The sequence below is a fragment of the Carassius auratus genome, chromosome 4 (assembly GCF_003368295.1).
Source record: "Carassius auratus strain Wakin chromosome 4, ASM336829v1, whole genome shotgun sequence".
In the NCBI taxonomy this organism is placed as follows: Eukaryota; Metazoa; Chordata; class Actinopteri; order Cypriniformes; family Cyprinidae; genus Carassius; species Carassius auratus.
This window is the reverse complement of record NC_039246.1, coordinates 26,505,488-26,527,757: the sequence shown is the minus strand read 5'-3', so window position 1 is coordinate 26,527,757 and position 22,270 is coordinate 26,505,488. Positions and strand designations below refer to the sequence as shown.

The 22,270-nt window shown below is 35.5% G+C and overlaps 3 protein-coding genes across 6 annotated transcripts in view; 1 reads left to right on the top strand and 2 right to left on the bottom strand.

Annotated features, from left to right (window-relative positions):
* Positions 1-194: 194 nt before the first annotated feature.
* LOC113064434 (ankyrin repeat and SOCS box protein 15-like) lies at positions 195-6,667 on the bottom strand. Its single transcript, XM_026235286.1, has 9 exons — positions 6,348-6,667; positions 6,224-6,279; positions 6,003-6,134; positions 5,759-5,917; positions 4,618-4,863; positions 3,291-3,462; positions 2,647-3,208; positions 2,135-2,288; positions 195-1,886 (listed from the first exon to the last, which is right to left on the bottom strand). Exons 1-9 carry the CDS (start codon positions 6,449-6,451, stop codon positions 1,717-1,719), a joined length of 1,755 nt encoding a protein of 584 aa, XP_026091071.1. The 5' UTR covers positions 6,452-6,667; the 3' UTR covers positions 195-1,716.
* A 1,590-nt stretch (positions 6,668-8,257) lies between these two features.
* On the top strand, positions 8,258-9,620 carry LOC113064426 (NADH dehydrogenase [ubiquinone] 1 alpha subcomplex subunit 5). Of its 2 annotated transcripts, none has more exons than XM_026235274.1 (5): positions 8,258-8,341; positions 8,881-8,925; positions 9,069-9,185; positions 9,307-9,372; positions 9,459-9,620. In XM_026235274.1, the coding sequence occupies exons 1-5, from the start codon at positions 8,321-8,323 to the stop codon at positions 9,558-9,560; spliced, it is 351 nt and encodes a 116-aa protein (XP_026091059.1). In that variant the 5' UTR covers positions 8,258-8,320; the 3' UTR covers positions 9,561-9,620. The 2 variants fall into 2 exon arrangements, with proteins under 2 accessions (XP_026091059.1, XP_026091050.1); XM_026235265.1 differs by having other exon boundaries at positions 8,290-8,353.
* A 541-nt stretch (positions 9,621-10,161) lies between these two features.
* Positions 10,162-22,270, bottom strand: part of LOC113064410 (receptor-type tyrosine-protein phosphatase zeta) — a 40,266-nt gene continuing 28,157 nt past the window's right edge. The window contains exons 13-30 of one of the 3 annotated variants that reach the window (XM_026235246.1): positions 19,834-19,978; positions 19,129-19,220; positions 18,859-18,944; positions 18,549-18,569; positions 18,279-18,375; positions 18,106-18,188; positions 17,339-17,473; positions 16,853-16,987; positions 16,267-16,430; positions 15,485-15,620; positions 15,252-15,398; positions 15,077-15,170; positions 14,019-14,092; positions 13,812-13,940; positions 13,540-13,689; positions 12,471-12,613; positions 12,262-12,397; positions 10,162-11,494 (exon numbers count right to left, since the gene is read on the bottom strand). In XM_026235246.1, the coding sequence (XP_026091031.1) occupies positions 11,360-11,494; positions 12,262-12,397; positions 12,471-12,613; positions 13,540-13,689; positions 13,812-13,940; positions 14,019-14,092; positions 15,077-15,170; positions 15,252-15,398; positions 15,485-15,620; positions 16,267-16,430; positions 16,853-16,987; positions 17,339-17,473; positions 18,106-18,188; positions 18,279-18,375; positions 18,549-18,569; positions 18,859-18,944; positions 19,129-19,220; positions 19,834-19,978 (2,102 nt within the window). In that variant the 3' untranslated portion in view covers positions 10,162-11,359. Of the gene's footprint in view, positions 11,495-12,261; positions 12,398-12,470; positions 12,614-13,539; positions 13,690-13,811; positions 13,941-14,018; positions 14,093-15,076; positions 15,171-15,251; positions 15,399-15,484; positions 15,621-16,266; positions 16,431-16,852; positions 16,988-17,338; positions 17,474-18,105; positions 18,189-18,278; positions 18,376-18,548; positions 18,570-18,858; positions 18,948-19,128; positions 19,221-19,833; positions 19,979-22,270 lie in introns of all 3 variants that reach the window. The other 2 variants (XM_026235235.1, XM_026235253.1) reach the window with 2 other exon arrangements.

Sequence of the window (22,270 nt, the reverse complement as noted above, 5' to 3'; positions counted from 1 at the left end):
ATTTAGAGTAACCTGTCAGGATCATGTCCAGGTCAAGTTTCACTCTAAAATCAAAAAGGTGCATATACATGTTTACTTTTTCTCATTGTTTTAGGGCGAAACGTGACCTGGACTTGAAGATGATTTGTTTTGTGAGCATTAACATATAACATTTTTATAATTAAAACACATCTTCATATAACACATCTTTAACATAATGTTTATAAAACTTTATTACATTATTACAAAATTGCAATGTTATAGTTTCACTCATACAAGTATGAAGTTTCACTTCATGTGAATAAATTGGAATAAAATACATATACAGTGGAATGCGGAAGTTTGGGAACCCCTTGTAGAATCTGTGAAAATGTGAATAATTTTAATAAACTTAGAAGAGATTCTACAAAATGCATGTTCTTTTTTTATTTAGTACTGTCCTGAGTAAGATAGTTTACATAAAAGATGCTTTTAGTCCACAAGACAAAATCTCTGCCAACCAGAGTTTGTTAACTGTTCAAAAGTCGAAATTAAAATCTAGGGGTGGTGGAGCATTTGCCATAGCCACACCTAAACTACATGTTTTTTGTGTTCCTGTAGGAATTGGTAGAGCAGTGCGCTATCAAGAGCAAGGTTGGGGGTTCGATTCCCCGGGAACACATGATATGTAAAAATTGATAGCCTGAATGCACTGTAAAATAAAAAAATAATTGGATAAAAGCGTCTGCTAAATGCATAAATTTAATTTAATTTAATTTATAATTTAAACTTTGGAACACGTTACCGATCCATAGTAGAACTGCACCAACATTACATATTTTTAAATCAAATTTAAAAACATATCTCTTCACGGCAGCCTATGACTTGTGATGTTGTTTGTGGTCTGATGTTTGCTTGGTTTGTATACACGTTTTTTACAACATGTACATCGTATTGGTCAACTGTAGTTGTTTTTAATTGTGCCTTTTAAATAAATTGTGACTTGAGAGAGAGAGAAAAAAAAGCTGAAATTATTAAAATAACCCTCTTCAAAAGTTTGGGAACCCTTGTTTCTTAATACTGTATGTGGTTACCTGGGTGATCCACGACTGTTTTATGCCTTTTACTGATTTATGCCTTCGTTTTAGTTTTTGTATGTTTTAGCTGTGATTGCCATCCACTTACATTATGAGACTGATTGACTGCAACAGTTTGAGTTAAAAATCTTGGTTTGTGTTCTACTGAAGAAACAAAGTCACCTACATCTTGGATGCCCTGGGGGTGAGCAGATAAACATAACATTTTCATTTTTGGGTCAATTATCCCTTTAAGAGACCCATCTCATTTTCTCTTCCATATTAAGTATTGCTCTTTAATGAAGAAAACTACTTTTTATCCAAACCCTCCATTAATTGGTAGATTAATCAGTTGAATATTCAAAAATAATCAATAGCTGCATAAATTCCCTAACTCCAGAAGGAAACATGATGCACAATTGGTTTTACTTAAAATGTAAAAAAAAAAAAAAAAATTTGTCTTCCGGGAAACATGCAAGTATCTTCTCTTGCTTCCAAAGGCCAGTGCTAAATGGGAAAAATGATATTTCAACCAAAAAAGAAACATTTGGAAATCTTAATCCTGTTCAAAATTTTTCACCCCCCCCCCCCCCCCAGCTCTCTCATGCATTTCTTTCATGAATCTCTCACAGATTCCACAAGGGATTCCCAAACTTTAGCATGGCACTGTAGATGCATATATCTACTGTTCATCCATTCGACCATAAACATCATATTCTTTGTAGAGCAGGAATTTCTTCAGTGCCGGGGGGAAAGGAAAGGTGCTCATGAACTCTGGGTCATTCAGTTTTCTCAGTGTCATACGACTCCTGATAACCAACCTGGCTTGGTGTTTCAGAGAGCGTGGCTTCCCTAATACCAAACAGACATAAAGAAATTATTTTTTGAACAGAGATTACATAACTGAATTCAATGATGAACTGCCTTTAACTATCATTTTGCATTATTGAGACACTGTTTTCCAAATGAATGTTGTTCAGTGCTTTGGCGCAATGTATTTTGTTTAAAGCACTATATAAATAAAGGTGATTGATTGATTGATTGATTTTTTGTGTCTCATACAGGTTTGGAAAGACAAGATTGGCTAACAGGTGTCTTACTAAGGATGTCACAGATATCGGGCCACTCCTCCTGTCTCTCCAGAATAAGTTGCAGTTTAGAGCAGATGTGCACATGATTCACGTAATCCAGGAGTGTCAGCACAGTCCTCCCCGCCAAGTGTGCCATCCATGTCACGCTTATAAACTCGCAAAACTTAAAAACAGAATAGATTGCATAATTAGGCCACGTCTAAATAGATATTCACCAAAAATGAATTGTGATCACTTCATGCATTGCTAGAGTAATAACAATAAAATGCACTCAAATCTTTTTAAAAAAAAAAACAGTAACAGTACAACATTTATTGTGACAATGCATTCTACATTAAACCTGATTTACACAGATATGAGTTGGATTTTAAATGTTCTAGATGCAGTGCACAGGTAGCATCTCGTAAAGCTGATGGTTTTTAGGTGGTTAGTAATAAGACGCATGTTTTTGTGCATGCTAAATGCTGCAACTGTTAGTGAGTTCACTACACTGTTTTCTAGACCCCAAACATGATTCTTACGGTTACTTTATTCCCTGCAGTCTTGACTTGGTATGACTGGCTAGGACCCTCTGCCCAAGTGTGTGCTGTTACACAGTTGTCGTGGTAACATTCAAAGCAGCTTTCTGCATGGTAACCGTTGTTAAGGAGCAGGCGCAGCATCATTTCATCTTTGATGCAGTACTGCAGTGCCGTAGGAAATAATGTGTCGCTGACGACGGAGAAGACACAGTTGACATCTGCTCCATAGGCAAGAAGCAGCCGTGCCAGCTCGTATTTCCCAGCTCTGACCGCCACCAGGAGGCAGCGCAGCGGGTCCAGGTCGGGCATCGCACCTGCTTTCAAAAGCATCTCGGCGCATGTGACGTCTCCATTGCAGACAGCAAAGTACAGCGGAGTCTTCCTCATGTCACCGTAGTTTTCAGATATATGGCAGCCCAGGATTGCATTGACGTCAAAGCCTTTCTCAATGAGCAGCTCGAGACAATCAGCCTGGCCTCCGTCTGCCGCAGAATGAACCGGACTCATCCCAGACAGACGGACGGCCCTCTTAGTGGTGATGGGAATGAACCGCTTCAGAGCCCTGTCAGGTTAAAGAGAGAATATATTTATTAGTGCGGAGATGTCTGGTAAAGTGTGGCGAGATTGGTTTGCTGTGCTCTCACAGGTAGTGCCCCTCGTAGGCTGCGCGGTGAATCGGCAGCTGACAGCAAAGACTGGCTACATTAGGACTGGCACCATGTTGTAAGAGTAAATCAATGCAGTCCAGGTTCCCACAACCTGCGGCGTCATATAACACACTGTCTCCATTTGAAGCTTGTGCTGTGACATCGCCCCCTAGAGGTGAGAGCAAGAAAGACATTCATTTTGGGGCAATGAACCTTTAATGCCTTAAGGCCGGGACACACCAAGCCAACGTCGGGCCATCGCTGAGAATCTGTCGAATTAGTTTGTTCAGTGTGTTCCACTCATCAGCTCTCGACGGTGGAAGTTTGCCGCATTTTGGGGCCTCGGGACCATCAGCGTGCCCGAAAATTAAAACGGCTTCTCCTTTTGAATGACGAATATTTTCTAGTGATAACTACTGATTATAGACCTCTAATACCTCTCAAGTGGTGCAGAATGCATGTGTTTAGTTTTCAGTCGGCTGTAGTCTCTGGTGTTTTCATGTGCCGCTTTTTGGTCTGATGCGAGGCGACCATCGACTTTCTTCGTCGCTAGTTCTTAGTAGCTAGTTCAAGTTGACAAGGTGTGTCCCAGCCTTTTATAGGTCACTCAGCTTATTTAATCAAATGAATCATTGTGTATAACTCTTAATATAATAAATAAAATAAATTATTTTAAATATGGCAAAAAAGAAACATAATGCCATAAACTTGCTTCATACAAAACTAAATCGCTCAATGTACATTTGCCTAAATTTGTCAGAGAGACCTGGTCACACCCACTATTAACATAACTACTACTACTACTAGTGTACACAGACAATAACATTGTTAATTATGAACATGAACTGCAGTTATGCTATCTGCCACTTGAAATGTTCAAGCTCAAAACTAATAAAATAAAATTAATATATACATTTTGTAATAAAAAAGGGTAATAGTTTTGAAAGTACATATATATATATATATATAAAAGCATTTAAAATATATTTTGCCCTTTTTATTCCATTCCAAAAAATACATTCCCTAATTTCACACTGGAACAAAAACTTTATTTGTTGCCTATAACAAGTGTGAACATAAAGTAACACATTTTAATAAAATAAATAAAATAAAAATCATTCATCCCTATTGCTTGTGTACAGCACTCTGTGAACAGCCCCCTCTTTCAGTAATGACCTTCTGTGACTTACCCTGTTTCAGGAGTTCACACTTACATATAATAAACAGAGTAAAGGTCATGTGTATTTGGCGTGCTCTCCGAGGGGAGGGCTCAGAGCTCTGAGACGGATCTAGAGATATTCAGACTTGCATACACCTGACTTACCATGTTCAATAAGGATTGACAGTATTTCTGGATGGCCGTACTCTGCTGCGATGCCCAGTGGTGTGACCCCATGACCGTCCCGTCCTGTGGCCTTCCCCCCGTGTCTCAGCAGCAGCATCAGGATGTCCACGCAACCCACTTTAGCAGCCTCATGGGTGACCGTCCATTTCTTCATACAAACCTGCTGCACGGAGGCGCCTGCCATTATCAGTGCATCAACCATCTCATATGAGTTTGCCCTCACAGCTGCAAAAGGAAACGCAGGAATATGATCCTGAAACCTAATGCAAAACCTGAAACAGTGTTACATTATCCCACATTTTCATATACTTCTACAAAACCATGATGCACTTTCTTGCACAAGCCAGTGTGACTAATCTGATGTATTTAATGCTATTTTTATAAAGTTGTGCTTAAATTGGCATGTACAGTATGAAGTGTAATTATTAGTAATATTTAAAAATTAAAAATAAATATGGCAAAATACAAATATTTTAATAACAATTTAAATTGTACAGTATTTTGTGCTGAAGTAATGCTGATTTTTAAAATTAAAAATAAATATGGCAAAATACAATTATTTTAATAACAATTTAAATTGTACAGTATTTTGTGCTGAAGTAATGCTGATTTTTAAAATTAAAAATAAATATGGCAAAATACAATTATTTTAATAACAATTTAAATTGTACCATATTTTGTGCTGAAGTAATGCTGATTTCAGAGTCAGAAAATATCAGTATGAAAAAAAATGTGTTATGGCAAGGTCATTTTCATCACTGCATTTATGATGAGAATTATATATACTGAATACTATATACTAAATAAATATGGTTTTGTCATGAAAATAATGCCAAAATGCAATAAATAAATACATAATAATAAAAATAAAAATTTACATTTGAAAAAAAAATCTTAAAAACGTTGTTTGTTTATGGTGTGTATTTATAAAGCTTTTTATAAATGCCAAATGTCATGCCTTTGATTATTTATTTATTTATTATTATTATTATTTTTGGGCAACATATAAAGTTAATTAATTTATTACCTAGGGAACTAATGAAAATGTAACTACTGATTGAAACTCCAACAAAAGGCAAGACTCATTTAATGATTATTTGGTGTTGTTTTGTTGTAATACCCAGCAGAAGTGGAGTCTCGTTCCTGCTGTTCATGTTGTGTGGAGATGCTCCGTGTTGGAGAAGAACCTTCACGTTCTCCACATGTCCTGCTTGACAAGCCAGAGTCAAAGCAGTGTCTCCGTCGGCCGTCATCCCCTCCATGCTCAGCTCATAGGACGCTATTCAAGAAAAAAAGATGCACAGTAAATGCCTCATTAGCATATCTAATTATTTGCCACTCATTTGTTTGTACTCTGCTCTCACCCAGGAGGACGCTGTCCAGCACTTGGACATCCGGCTGGACTGAGGCTCTGTGCATCGGTAGCCAACCTTTGCTGTCTTCTTCCTTATAGGCATCACTGTATTTGTGCAGCTGCTTCAGTGAAAACACATCACCTGGATAAAATTACACACACATAAGCAAAATATCAAGGCATTGGGAAACCAAAACAGAGCATTGGTATTTATGCACGCGTATGAATTACCTTGATCTATAGCAGATAAAATCTTGAGGTTTTCATCGGTGGCTGTTTCTAAAGTGCTGCATGAGAAAATGTGTGAGACTTACACAAGGATATAAGTATGTTGAAATAAGTATACTGCGCATACCTTAGCGGTTCGTTCAAAACGGAGAGACCGTGAGCATCTTGGAGGCTCATTTGAATAACAAAGTCAATGAGCTGATCTTCATCCATTTCGTCCATGTAGTCCATTGTGTTTCAAAGCTCAAAAAAGATGCACACGTGAACAAAACTCCATTCTCAATGAAAACTTGATTATGAAACTGACACGAATTTCCAGTTTTCACTGTGAATGTGTCCTGAGAGTTCTTGATAGACTATAGGACGACATGACTTGTACTTCACAGCGTTGCAAAACACAGACTGACTTTGTTTTTGTTCACAGATCTGGAGGATATATTTAGTGCTGACCTGCTTTCTCTTGGCACTCTGAGAATGCGGGTCACTTTGACACGGTGAAAGGATTTGAGTTCCCTGAAGTTTAGCGGCTCACAATCACACATGGTGCAAACACACAGTTTGCTCTCTTAAAACCGAGACATAATGACACATAATAAACTGTGCAAGACTGATATAAACACACATTCTCTAAATGAGGATCATTGCATAATGTTCAATGTTTATATTTGTGCTTAATGTGCAAGGAACTGTTGCTCATGTTCAATTTTTTAATCAATTTTGGAACCAAATCAATTTGACTGATTTGAATGTTAATAATCCTGGAACATCTGCCTTTTTACAATGCAGAAGTTTTGCACTTAATATATTTGACATAAAAATATGTCAAAAGAACCCAATAAAATATGGAATGGATGTGCTCATGAATATTGTTTAGGTTATACTAATGATGTTTGGTGACCATAATGAAGCTTCCAGGCAAGACCTTTTAAAATAAAATATAATTAATTTTACTGTTAAAATGTCGTCTAACTTTGACCATATGTATCCTTAATTGGGTTTCTATTATGTACATGCTAATATGATTAACATCAATGTCTCTCATAAAAGATAAATGCAGAAATAGATCCCCTCTTCACTAATTATATGCCAATAGACGTAATGGTGCAGCTCTGTTCAGGAAAAAGGGGCGGGGAGCAGCAGCTCATTTGCATTTAAAGAGACAGGCCCAAAAACAGTGTTTCTGACTTTACTCAAAATTGGCATTTTGTTATAATAATGTTATAATAAATGATCTGTGAAGTATTCTGAGCTGAAAATTCAAAGACACATTATAGGGACAACAAAGACTTATATTACATACTGTAAAAAGGGGCATAAATGTCTCTTTTAAAGGATGCAAACAGAAGTAATCAGGACTGTTAAGATTTTAAAATAGATTTACAAATATATTCATCTATTTATTTTAGCAGTGTTTTTGTAGTTTTTGTGGTGCTGTAATTAGTCATTTATAAATGAATTTAAAACAAGATCTTCCTCTATGTAGAAATTATAGCTACCTGTAGTAATAATTTTCAGTATTGCAATTCACACAGTCACCACAGGACTGTGTGAATTGTAACGTTCCTCTGATTCTAGTTTATCTGACATTTATCATTATTTTATAAATTACTGATTAGAGCATCTCCGAAAAATTCTAATATATTTTGTTAATATATTCATATAAATTAAAATAACCACAAGAGGGAGCAAGTAATCACCTCCTACATTTAGGCAAGAATTTTATTTAAGTAATTTTTAAGTATTCAGATAATTCAGTTTTCTGAAACTTACTCTATTATTATTAGTAGGATTTTTTAGCTAGACGAATTTCATTTTAAGAGGGCTAAAAAAAAAAGTAAGATAAAAAGAATTAATAAAATAATTATCAAAACAATAATTTAATGTTTAAAACTAAGATGACATAGAGAAATTAACTAAAAGAATTAACAAATTAGACAAATAACATTTAATATATTTTATTATATATATAATATATTATTTTTTATTATTATTGCAAGACAAAAGAAATAAAGACAAAATAGCACTGCCTCATATAAGCGAGCAACTGACGTCATACTCAGGCGACGGAAGTTGTGTTGTTGACTCTCGCGCTAGGCAGAAATGGCTGGGTTGATCAAGAAGGTACGTTCGGAGGTCATTAAAATATATTCATGAAAACTATTGCTTTTCATCTGTAAATGAAGCTCGTATTTAAATAATGGAGCGTTTGAATATCTCTGCCTTATTTGTACAGTTGTCCTCATCGTTTTCATGTATATTAATGCGTGAGTCTTGTTTTGTTTTGGTCGATCGTGATGCCAAGTGTAAGTTAGTGAAACCTGAATCATCGCCATCGTGCATAAAATAGGGTTTAAAATGATACAAGTGATTCGTTTGACGGTTTAATGTCCTTTTGGAGCTGTAAATGTCATGCATGGGAAATCAAGATGTGTGTTTGACACTTCATCGTAAGATTTATACGACTATGCATACATGCGTTGATGTCTTTACAGCATTATTGTGGAATTGTCATTTCAGAATTAAATATTCATCTTATATGAATATGCACGTGTCGTGTATTAATTGTTAAATGTCGAATAATCGTTGTTTTGACCGTTTGTTAATTTCGTTAAAGAGTAATGTTCATACATTGGAATATGCATCTTTTTTGTTTCTGATAGACCACAGGCTTGGTTGGCCTTGCCGTCTCCCACAATCCACATGAGGTGAGTGTTTTTATTTTATTTCGATTAATTCTAATTTTTATCCGCATGTACTGTCTGTTTTGTTATCTCTCGCTAAATTTAGAGGAATTGTGCATATGTGATTGCCAATGCCTGCTATTAAATAGTTGTTTTCTCTCCTGAAGCGTCTTCGGATTTTGTACACAAAGATCCTGGGCTCTCTACAAACCATGCCTCAGGATGCTGCCTACAGGAAATACACAGAGCAACTGATCACCGAGAGGTTCAACCATGTCAAATCTGTAAGATATTGAAAATATACTTTACTATGGTAAACAAATGATATTTAGATTGAAGTGTTATCTTTAACTGATAAAAGAGATTGTATTGATTTTGTATGCTTGTCACTTTTTTGCCATAAAGGAGCCAGATGTAGTAAAGCTTGAAAAGAAAATCAACTGTGGACAGATTGAGGAGGTTATTTCACAGGTTAGAAGATCTTAAATCCCCATTTGCAGTACGTTTATAGAAGGTGGATACAGTGTGCTGTACCTTAGTCTGTCTGGTGTCTGCAGGCCGAGGCGGAGCTGGCTTTGTCCAGGAAGATGACCGAATGGAAACCGTGGGAGCCTCTGGTAGAGGAAGCACCGGCGAACCAGTGGAAATGGCCCATCTGACGTCTCATGATGTTCATGTGCATAGTATGTTTATATTAAATATAAAAATTGTCCATTTAAGTTGTGCATTGTATTTTTTTCTTTTATTTACAGCTCTTTGTCAGAGTTGGAAATTCTATCTTATATGATCTCATCATTTCTAAGACATGCAATAAAATATTTTGAGCTCATGTGAGGTATGAGATATGCATAATCTATTACACAGTTGATCACTATTTAAGTTTTTTCCAGTGACTTAAACAGCCAGCAAAAAATAAACTTGGCTCAATAATGGCCTCATTTAGAGTAAAATATATATTGCAAAATCAATTTTGATTTGAAGTCGGCACAGCTATAAATGACCACAAATACACTTCAGAAGCCAATCCATTTTAAGATGAATAAAAAACACAAATAATGCAATGAAAATATTGAAATTAATCAATATTTTGTTGTGTTGCATTTTTATGAATTTGTGCTATATAATTTGTCTAGGGATTTGCAAGGTCATGAAATCTGAACGTGTTTTAGGAATTAGGAAACTTAAAAAAAAATGTAACTCATTCAAATAGTAAAATTTAAACTAAATAGCATCAATACCATAAAAAGGTTGGAAACATAATTAGAGCAAACTACTAATGCTTTTCCATTTATTTACTTTCAGTAAGTTGACTTGCCTACAGACTTAATGTTAGTTATTATTCCATGTTGTCTCTCAATATCTTGAAAATAGAAATGTATAACAAGAATCATGAAACGCTTCAACCAAAATATTACATTTTTAGATCAGTTCCATAAAAAGGCAGAAAAACAATTTGATCACGTTTCTACATTTTTATGCTTTTGGTTTGACATGCTTTCTATATGTAGTCTCTCAATTTCACTTTTATAAGAACTAGACAGTAAAACAAAAAGATTGTCATACTGACACTTTTGCAAAAGTATTTAAATTCAATAGCATACATTTTGTGGTTATGCAGTTTAGAACCTCAGTGGAAGAAAATACAATGTTAAGAAATGGCAAGCACTAGAAGAAATGATGTGCATGTGAAATCCTGTTTTGTTTATTTTGCCTGTGCTTTCTTTCTTATATCCAAGTACATCCTGTGTTAATGCTTGACAAAACACCTAAGTGATTAGACAATTTAAATAAAAGCTGTAAATATGGAGATATTGAGATGTGAAACGGCGCTGATTTAAATCTAGAAGGATGCTGTAAGACTTCTAAACATTACAAATTAGAATCGTACGAAAATGTCTGTTACAACATATCAACTAAGTTAATAAAAAAAAAAAAATCTTGAATTTCTACAATTAAAAATTAAACTGCTACAATAACAAACATAGCAACAACAAAAAAAGAAGCGCTAGTCTTATAAATGTATTTTGGTCTGTTGGTGTGGCCGATGGTTTTATATATTAGAATCACACCTCTCTCTTCTGTACTATGAGGCTACTTTCAAGAACGCTTTTATATCTAAGATTTCTTACCCCCAAAATAGATACAATATGAAATCATCTGCCCTGCTACTTATAAATATTTCTTCAACCGTTATGTCCGACTAAACCTAAGACACCACCAGCAATACAGCAGTCACTGCTTTTCCAAAGAGTAGAAATTTTGGCATTAGTTACAACAATAATATCATATCAAAGAATTTGAAAGTACAAAGGTAACAAAAAGGCACAATAAAAGACCAAATGACAGTATATCCTGTACCCACAGAGTCCGTGTAGAGACTTTGGGAGGGCTTCAAAAAACGACTTTCTCTTGACTCAGTGTACGTTTCCTTGGGTGAGGTGTGACAGAGCTCTGTATGCTACATGAGAGACTCCAGGCTTTCTGAGGGGTTGGCGGGAACCGTGCCGTTGTTTTCCGAGTAGTGAAGAGCTCTCTCGTCCTCCTTGGTGCTCACCAAACTCAGGATCGCTTTGTAGAGAAACTGATACTGATCCTGCAGGAAGATATTAAAGGAAAAGTTCACCCAACATTTACTCACCCTCAGGTCATCCAAGATGTAAATTAGTTTGTTTCTGCATCAGATTTGGAGAAATATAGCATTCCATCACTTGCTCATACTAAAGGATGCTCTGCAGTGAATGGGTGCCGTCAGAATGAGAGTCCAAACAGCTGATAAAAACATCACAATAATCCACACCGCTCCAGTCCATTAATAAACATCTTCTGAAGCCAAAAAGCCATCTTCTGTTTGGACTCTCATTCTGACGGCACCCATTCACTGCAGAGGATCCAGTGATGCAATGCTACATTTCTCCAAATCTGATGAATAAACAACCTCATCTACATCTTGGATGACCTGAGGAGAGGACATTTAGAGCACATTTTCATTGTAAATTAGTTTGTTTCTGCATCAGACTTGCTCATACTAATGGATGCTCTGCAGTGAATGGGTGCCGTCAGAATGAGAGTCCAAACATCTGATAAAAACATCACAATAATCCACACCGCTCCAGTCCATTAATAAACATCTTCTGAAGCCAAAAAGCCATCTTCTGTTTGGACTCTCATTCTGACGGCACCCATTCACTGCAGAGGATCCAGTGATGGAATGCTACATTTCTCCAAATCTGATGAAGAAACAACGCCATCTACATCTTGGATGACCTGAGGAGAGGACATTTGGAGCACATTTTCATTTGTGAGTGGACTATTCCCTTAACCATGCACAAACAGACTTTACTAATACTTCAGTCAGCTTACAATATCATTAAAGATGCCCGGTCTCATGAGGTTGATCATTCTGGCGGTCTGATAGACGTCCACACTGTTCTCCTCCTCCAGCTGGTTAACCAGGGTGGTCAGTGAACAGAGTAAAGCAGCACTCGTCCCTCCAGACCTGCACAGACACCGTGAGGAATGACACACTCCTCTATAGCAGTCACTGATGGAGAAATGCTGTGAGACTCTACCCATCATGGATGATGGCGGGTCCCTCTCGCCGCGAGCTCTCTTCTCTGATCATGTTGATGAGCTCAAAGCAGCTGCTGATGGGACTGTCCGGGTTCGGCCAGCGAGGGCTCTGGTACTGCCGTACCTCCAGCACATAGTCGTCCTGTCAAATACAGTCACCTTTCTGTTGCTCCACACACTTAAATACTTCACTTTGAAATGTCCAATGTCCAGTATAAAGATTGCTTTCAGAAACATTAAATGTGAAAATCTTAAAATGCTTTGTTTTTTTGTTGTGAATGTCACAAAAACAACAACCAGACTATATACTTTTGCATTAAAAATCTTATACTCACGCCTAACAGGTTTTTTATTTTACATTACAAAAATTACATTATTACAAAATAATATTTAAATAATATTAATTATTATACATTTGTAATATTATAATTTAATAATATTGTAAAGAATATCTTAATAATAATTATATATATTATAAATTAAAATTTTACAGTATTAAAAATTTGTCATTGCTGTTGTGTGTTCAGGCATTTTACTAAAGTTTTTTCTTTAATTTTTAAAGTGTTAAGGCATTTCAATATTATATTATAGTAAAATTTACAGTAATTCAAAAAAATTCAAAATAAAGGCAGTGCAAATACTACTAAATTTTTACTGATTATTTCACATTTACATATTAAATTACATAATACAGTATTATACAATTATATTACGATTTAAATATACTTTTATAATATTATGAATAAAAATAATGCAAACAATAATTATAATCTTTTAGAATATTATGAATTGTCATTTGTACTGTAATATGTCCATGCGTTTTACTGAAGTTCCTATATTTCAATAATTCTATATTCTGTAATATAGTAAAAATGACTGTACTAAACCATTTTTATTTAAAAAAAGGCAACACAACAATAACTGCCATTTATTTCTTTAGTAATCTTCCTGTATTGGGTTTTAAAATACGTAGTTGTTTTTTTTATGCTATATGTATATATTGACAGGTTTTGTGAGATTCACCAAACACTGAGTGCTGGCTTCATAAAGTAATTCAGTTTTATTCACCTTCAGGGCCTCCAAAATGAAGTCCTGTATCACGAGTGACTCCTCATTGGACAGGCACAGTTTGTCCTCACCCCTGAAGGTCACAGTGAAGGTCTCGCAGCTGATTGGCTGATCTTTAGTGGGCCAGTACACACACTCTCCTTCTCTGCTCTGTGACGGTCAGAAAATGACAGGCCTCAGTTATTACATACGGATGCATTCAGAAGTGTGTGTGTGTGTGTGCGTGTGCGTGTGTGCGTCTGTGTGTGTGTGTGTGTGTGTGAGAAACTCACCGAGCTCTGTGTATCTGGCAGAGAAACTATGATCTGTGCGTTATGATCCCAGATCATCCTCCAGAAGTCCTGTGTGGTGTTTGGCAGAGGATTCTGGGTAACGATGAACTCCTGGCTCTGATGGTACCCCTGTAAACGACACAGACTCGTTCAGTAGCACAATATTACTTAAGAATCGAAACAGGAGCATGAGAACAAGTGTCTTACCATTAAATAAGATGCATTGATGTAGTCTGATGATTCTCCAGGTCCTGTAGACAGACTGACCCTTGACCTCTCCACTGAAGCACAGATGAAGATCAGCCATTAAGGTTCACTAAACTAAAGATCTTGAATATATTCTGATCATAATCTGAATATAATTTTTGGAAGGAACCAGGAAAACAAACAATATATTGTATTTATGTATGTATATGAATAAATATGATATTTAAAAAATTTATACAAATAGATATAATAAATATAATATTGAATATTTATAAACATTTGAATATAACTGAATATAATTATTTTAAAATGGTCAGCTTTTCTCTTTTTATATATTGATGCATGCATATAAATAAATGTGACATATTAATAAATAAAATAAAATATCTATATAAAATAAATAAATACATAAGTAAATAACAAATAAATTTACATAGAAATAAATACATTAATTATTGGAAAAAGCAGGTATCTTTTTGAGTTTCTCTATTATATTAATGTATTTAGATATTACTCTTATACTATATAAATATATAATTTTATATAAAACATTATTAATATAAAATATATTACTGTATATATGTATAATAAAGAATATATATAGTAAATAAATAAACCAATCATCAATAAAAAACAAACAAACAAACAGGTTGCGATTTCATTTTTAAACAGTTGTGTATGTATATAAATAATTATGATATTAATAAATAATATCAATATTTATAATGAATAAAATAACAACATCAATCAATTCTATTTTAAAGAAATACAAAATAATATAATTATATAAAGTATATATTTATGTATTTATATAAATACATGATTAATTAATAAATAATATCAATATTTATAATAAATCATTTATTTATTTTTAATATTGAAAATTATTGATAAAAACGGGTTACATTTTATGTTTTTATGCTTTTGGAGGATTCTTTTCTCCAAAGCAAAAGGTTACCATTTCTCTTTGTATACAATATAGTTATATATAAATAGATATTATATGATATATTTATTATAAATAAATTAATATTATACCACTTATATTGCACACTCACCAGGCATAAGACAAGACGTCCTGTTTTTTGATGTGTTGCACTCCTTCAGAGCCGCTGTGTAATCGCTGGGTTTTGCACAGCTCTGACTGACCAGCTACAGAATCAAAAGAAAAGATCAATGAACTGCTCCGCGTAATAATGATTAAGGTGGAATCACGAGAAAAAAAGGTCTCACCTTAAACTGTTTCTCCAGGCGGGTCTTTCCTGTAGGTCCTGGTGTGAGGAGATCGGACACATATGTGTGGATGTGACTGGACGAGACCAGAGTCTCTTTACTTCTGATGGCCTCCACTAGAGCATCATGGATGAAGACGTACTGCTCCTGCGCACACACAGATATGATGTGTCATGTTTCACGTGTGACGTGACATCCTAAGGTATGTTTTGAAATGATATATGTTGGCGAACCTCAGTCTGCACCAGATAGTTCCTCTGGGTCCGAATGTGTTTGAGGAATCCCATGATGTTCACTGTGTTTTCCTCCTTTATCTGCTTCAGCATGCTGTCGATCACGATGTAGGTTCCTGTTCTTCCAACACCGGCACTGCAAATCACACATTCAAACATGTTCAAATGACATCTTAATGTATGTCGCCATTATAAATTCTTACCTCAATTCAAGTCAAGTGGCCTTTATTTATATAATACTACTGTATTTCAGCAGTAAAACAGCTCTAAAAGAAGAATGGTGTCCTTATTCAACTCCGTTTGATTCAGTGTTGATTAAAAGGAGTTAAATAACTAAAATTAAACTTACCTTTTTCTTAGAATTCTTAGTTTCCATCCTGCAATTCTTACTTTTCATGACATGTTCCTCAATATTTTTTCTCTGTATTCTGAGTGTATGTTTTTCTTGAAATTCTGAGTTCACATTATTCTTGGAATTATGAGCTTTAATCTCACAATTCTCCCTTTTTTCTCTGAATTGTGAGTGTACATTTTTCTTGGAATTCTGAGATCACATCTCTCAGTTCTCACTTTTTTTCTCTGAATTCTGAGTTTACATCTTGCAATTCTTATTTAGAAACAAGCAAAACAAGCATCAATTATGAAACTAATTACTGAGACAAGTCAGAAAGAAGAAAATGTTATCCAGCTCAGTTTAATTCAGGTTTTGTTCTCGTCCAAAGAGTCAAATCGATGACCATAATGACTTCACCTATGCTTTATAACTAAGAACTGATGTCTACCTGCAGTGCACCACCACAGGCCCCATATCATTGGTCCTGGCCTGTGAGGACGCCCGAACAAACGACAGCAGGGGCAGAGTGTATTCTGGGACCCCCATGTCGGGCCACTGAGTGTAATGGAAGTGAAGCACTGTCCTCTCCTGACTGCGGCCCTTCTGTGAGCCCTGACGGGGAGGAAAGACAGTGAAAAGTCTTGAGAACAGACAACCCAACTTATAAACAAATATGTCATTAAGTCATTAAAACATTATGTCTGAATGTTCTCTGAACATTCAAAATGTTGTTGTGCTTCGCAACATTAAAGGAAGATTCCATTTTATAACGTTACATTTGAAAGTTCTTTGAATATTCTGCAACAAGTAGAAACATTGAAAAAACATCAGGCGAACATCCAACTAAACCACTTCAGAAATAAAATATTATATAAACTATGTATAAATTACTTGTTTTTGGAATACAAGTAAAGAGCAGATAACTCTATTAATGATACTAAAATAACATTTGTTCATAACTTGCCAGAACCTTCTGAGAGCGTTCTTCATTAGCTGGGAATATCCTCAAGGGTTTGTGGCATATAGTGACTGACCTTCTTGACATTAACGTTCCTCAAGGTGAATGTCCTCTGCGTGTAGTAGGCAAGAGTTTTGGTGCTCTTCAGCGTGATTAGGAAGCATCCATAGTCCTCCTGATTCTCCAAGGGCCAATACTGATCACATTTTCTCTGTTTGACACACACACACCATGTACATATAATCAGGAGTCTCATCTGACCACTTTTTCTTTGTTTGTTTTATATCAATTTTGCATGTATTTCATTATATTATTATATATTATTAAAAATAAGAGTTCTTTATTGGCATTAATGGTTCCATGAAGAACCTTCTATATAGCAGAAAAAGTAGGTTTTTTAAATGTTCTTCACACTAAAAAAAAAACATGGTTCTTTTTGTGAACTGTTCACTGAAAATTTCTTTGGGGAACCAAAAATGGTTCTTCAGTTGCATTGCTTCCGAAAGGTTTCTTTTTAAGAGTGTACCCAAATGATCTAATCTAAGAGTTCTAAAAGCATTACCCGGCCCTTCTCCACCAGGTTAGTGATCATGACAATCACACCCACGTTCTGCTCCCATATCATCCTCCAGAAGTCTTCCAGACTGCCCTTCAGTGGACCCTGGGCGGCTATATATGCTTTCGGCTGATTGTAGCCCTAAAATAATCATTACAATCAGACCATGAGCATTTCTACCAACACCAATGACAGACCAATAAATAAAGCAAACTGGCAAACTATCGGCTGATAATTGTGTCCTATTATTAAAAGTACACTTTTGTTCAAAAAAACAAAAAAAAAACAAAAACAAATTGGGGATCAGTAAGAATTGAAAAATTTCATTAAAGAGATTTATAATGTTACAAAAAAATTCTGTTTCATAGAATTGCTGTTCTCTTGAACTTTCCGTGCATATGAATATCAAATAATAGCACAACTGTTTTCAACAATAATGGGAAATGTTTCTTGAGCAGCAAATCAGCTAATTAGAACAATTTCTGAAGGATCATGTGACACTGAAGACTGAAGTAATGATGCTGGAAATTCAGATTTACATCACAGAAAAAATGTATATTTTAGTACATTTTCTCATACAAAACTGTTGTTTTGAATTGTAATAATATTTCTAAATTTTAATGATTTTACTTTACATTGGTGAGCAGAAGATGCTTTTAAAAAAAATGTACTGACCCCAAACTTTTGAATGGTAGTCTATATCAGATATGTTGCAAAAACAATAATGTTTTATCATTACAGCATTTAAAATGTAGTGTAAAATTTACACTTACATCCACAAAGTTGGCATTAATGTAGTCCCCTGTCTTTCCATCTTTGTCAGAGTTTTGCAAGAGTTTAACTCGACTGTGATCATCTGAGAGTACAAAAAATCATATTAGTGGTGTTTTTTCTATATCAATGCACCTTTTATATTGTTATGGATGAGTGACACAACATCTCATACAGGCCAGGATGTTAATGTATCTGTTCTTGCTCTTATTGTCTGGATGGTTGGAGCTGTCCGTAGTGATGCTGATGTCTGCCGTGCAGCTTTGAATCTCCTAGAAAAAACATTTCATCCCGTCACTGACAAAATCATAACTCAAATCATAACCATTACCAAACTATTACACTTTTTCATGCATACTAACCATGCACATCAATACACTGAACAGAAGAATAACAACAATGCAAAAGAACAAGAAACACTGAAACAAAGGGAGATGTGTCTTACCTCGTAAGACTCTTTCAAGATCTAATAAGGGAGGGGTGAGAATGCAGAAAAGCACAATGAAAGTCCGGGACAAACAGAAGGTGCCAGTGCAGGTGCATATGTGTTCATGCTACACACGGGTTTAGACTCTGTGTGTGTCCATGCAGACGCCTGTATATCACCCTTTACATGCTGCCCCGTTGCACTCATAATCATGAATTTATGACATTAATGCAATAATGCAATCTGATATGTTTATATTGCATAACAAGGTGCAATGTTTAAGCTTACGCATCAAGAAATGTAAAGAAGTGATAAATATCACAAGTACCTCAAATTCTTTGGAGAATGTGTGATTCATGTGAAGATCAGCAACGTGTTTTACAAATTCCTTTACCGGGAGAGCTTCATTGTCCTCTGCTGTCAAAAAAAAAAAAAAAAAAAAAAAGATTAGAAACATTAGAAATTATAAATAGCTAATAAGGCATTAATAATACAAAAAAGACACTATCTGGAAAAAAAAATAGATGACAAGGCATGAAATGAATTCTTTAATTAATCTAATAAAATCTAGTCTTTTGATCAGAGTAGCTTTTGTTACCGGTAGGCAGAAGAAGAGGTGTTGATGGGGCTGATATGACTCGGCCTGAAATGTTGTCCTCTACATAAAAATGTGCTGTTTGAAAGCATCTTCTGTAAGATAAAGATGGAACATTCAATTCCCACACATTGTTTACTCTCATCATGTAAAAATAATATAGTTTAATCCAAATAAAGGGACCAAAAAAACAACAACTCACAAGTACACACACACACACACACATGTTTGTTTCTGTGAAAAGTGTGTTCATCCCATAGGCGTAATGGTTTTTATACTGTACAAACTGTATATTCTATGGCCCTACACCTAACCCTCACAGGAAACTTTGTGCATTTTTACTTTCTCAAAAAAACTCATTCTGTATGATTTATAAGCGTTTTGAAAAATGGGGACATGGGTTATGTCCTCATAAGTCACCTTCTCCTTGTAATACCTGTGTCATACCCATGTCATTATACAGAGTTGTGTCCTGATATGACACAAAAACAAGAGCACACACACACAGCAGTGAACATTGTGGGGAATTTGCCTGACTGTCATAAAATGCTCCAAAACATTTCTTAACATCACTTTTTTCTTTTGATTTTAGGTTAAATGTGACCTGTACATGTTCTCCTGTGAACTGGGGAAAGCATGTCCATGCACGTGTAATCTGAAAGCAAACACTGACATAAAGGCATGTGTGTTTGTGTGAAGATCTTATACCTCCAGTAGATGAGAATCCCCACCAGCACCAGCAGACACAGGACAGTGAGCGTGGAAACCACAGCTAGGGGAACAACCGTCCTCTTCTCTTTCTCTACGCCTCCCACCATCCCGACACGAGACTCCGGACTGCTGTTACTCGCCTCTGACCAGGAAAACAGGAGCAAAACTGTTCTTAACCCATCCATTAATCAATGATCTCAATAATAAACACATTATTCATTACATTACACAATATTCAGCACATTCAAGGAGCTACAAGAGTCCAGCTGCTATATAAAACCCACACTGACTGCAATATTTATATATAGATTTTATACATTTTTATTTAATTTTATTTTTTATTTGATTGGTTGATTGATTGATATTGCAGTACATCTAGTTAAACTAAGTGACAATGAGAAATGTTCTCTTCACAACTAGTAGAAATAAAACATATATATATATATATATATATATATATATATATATATATATATATATATATATTTTTTTTTTTTTTTTTTTTGTTTGTTTGTTTTTTTTTTTTTCAGTTAATATTTTTTTTATAAAATATATTTAAAATATAAAACAACTTACAACCTTAAAACAAGACACATGTTGCTTGAATTAACAATATTTACAGAGGTCAAAATGACAAAGAAAATACTTTTTTGTAGTGTTATTACCATTTTTGTGGATCAAACCCCAGTGAAATGATCAAGAATTACACAAGAAGTCATGTTTTGCACTCTCCTATGCTGTTTTGATATCACATGCCTGTTTTACCTGCGTTCTGGTCTTCCTCTGACTCTCGGATAGTGAGTTGAGGAATTACCAGCTGTATGGGAATATCATCGCTCTGAGAGCTCACTGACCCTCCTTGACCAGAGCCAGACTCAGACTCAGCTGACCAGGTCACCCATGACAGAAACACCAGGTTCTCTGGCTCTCCGGTGGTGGCCGCCTCTCGCTCGCCCTCAAAGTAGAAAGTAGAGGACAGTCCCTCTCGGTTCTCATCTTCAGATCTACCGCTGAAGCTCAGAGGGGGGTCTTTGAGAGCCGACCGGGTTTGGTCGAGCTCCCATTCCCGGTCGAGCTCCTCCAGGAAGATCGTGGACCCCGATCCGCTGAACTCTCTTGAAGAGGGAAGCTGAGCAGAGCCCTCCTCCAAAAGAGTGGTTGAGGAATCATAGAGATTTGAGGCTTCGTGAACCATCGCTACCTTTTGATCATTGAACGATGTGGCTGTAACAAACACGTCTGGAGAGTTTAGACTTCAAATCTCTGCTGAAGAGCCGTTTATGGCGGAGGAAAGAAGCGTTTGGAAGCATCAAATCCAGCCAAATCAATCTACATTTAACTTGCAGTACCTAAAGCCACCACCAAGGGGACCATCACCATGCGCAGGATAAAGAAGCACAGGAGCAAGAGAAGAACCACCACCGCGTTCAACAACTGAACAGTGAGCAAACCACCCGAGAAGAGAAAGTCCAGCATGTGCATTAAAATCTTGAGGATTTGTGGCACAAGGTGGCAATCAAGTTTTTATTCCATAAATACAGTAACAATTGCACCACCATCACCTTGAGTGTTTCTGAAAGTTTAAAGGGATAGTTCATGCATGATCTGTATAACCTGTGTGGGTTTCTTTCTCATCCTGAAAACAAAATAAGATATTTTCAAGAATGTGGGTAACCACATGTTTGACGGTAGCCATTGACTTCCATAGTATTTTTCTCCATACTATGGAAGTCAATGGCTACCGTCAACCGTTTGGTTGCCAACATTCTTCAAATGATCTTTTGTGATTGTTGGATCAACTTGAGGGTGATTAAATGATGACAGAATTTCATTTTGGCTGAACTTTCCCTTTAAAACAGTGATTCCCAACCAGGAGTTTCAGATTCGGAAAGACAGTGTAAACCTGTAATTTTTTATAACTTATATAAGATTGCATGTGCTTGCAGGTGATAATTCTACATACATGCTGAGCTGCTTTAGTAGTTAAATTACAGCCCAAAAGAATTTCCCTACCCACAGTATCAATGGTTTGTAGCTCAAAGGTTTTTTTTTTTTTTTTTTGAAAAAGAAGTGCACTTAATTGCATCTGAACTGTAGTGTGCTATTTATTATTGTTTAAAGTTAAAATATTTTCAATGTACTTAATTGCTATTTCATCATTACAAATGTGCAAAATATATTTTAATAAAAGACAAGCATATTTTATTATTAAACTATTTAAGATTAGGAACTGCAATTAACAGCCAATACATTCAGTTAACACTTCAGTATTCTAAGGTGAACTTCTTTTTTTACAAGGGTGATGTTAATAGATGAATAAAGTTGGGAAACACTCTAATCACTAAACTACCCAAGTACTACTGCTAGTCATTTCATTTGATTTCCCTGCAAGCAAGTTAGCATTTAGGAAATGTTTGATTAAGCAGACACCCCA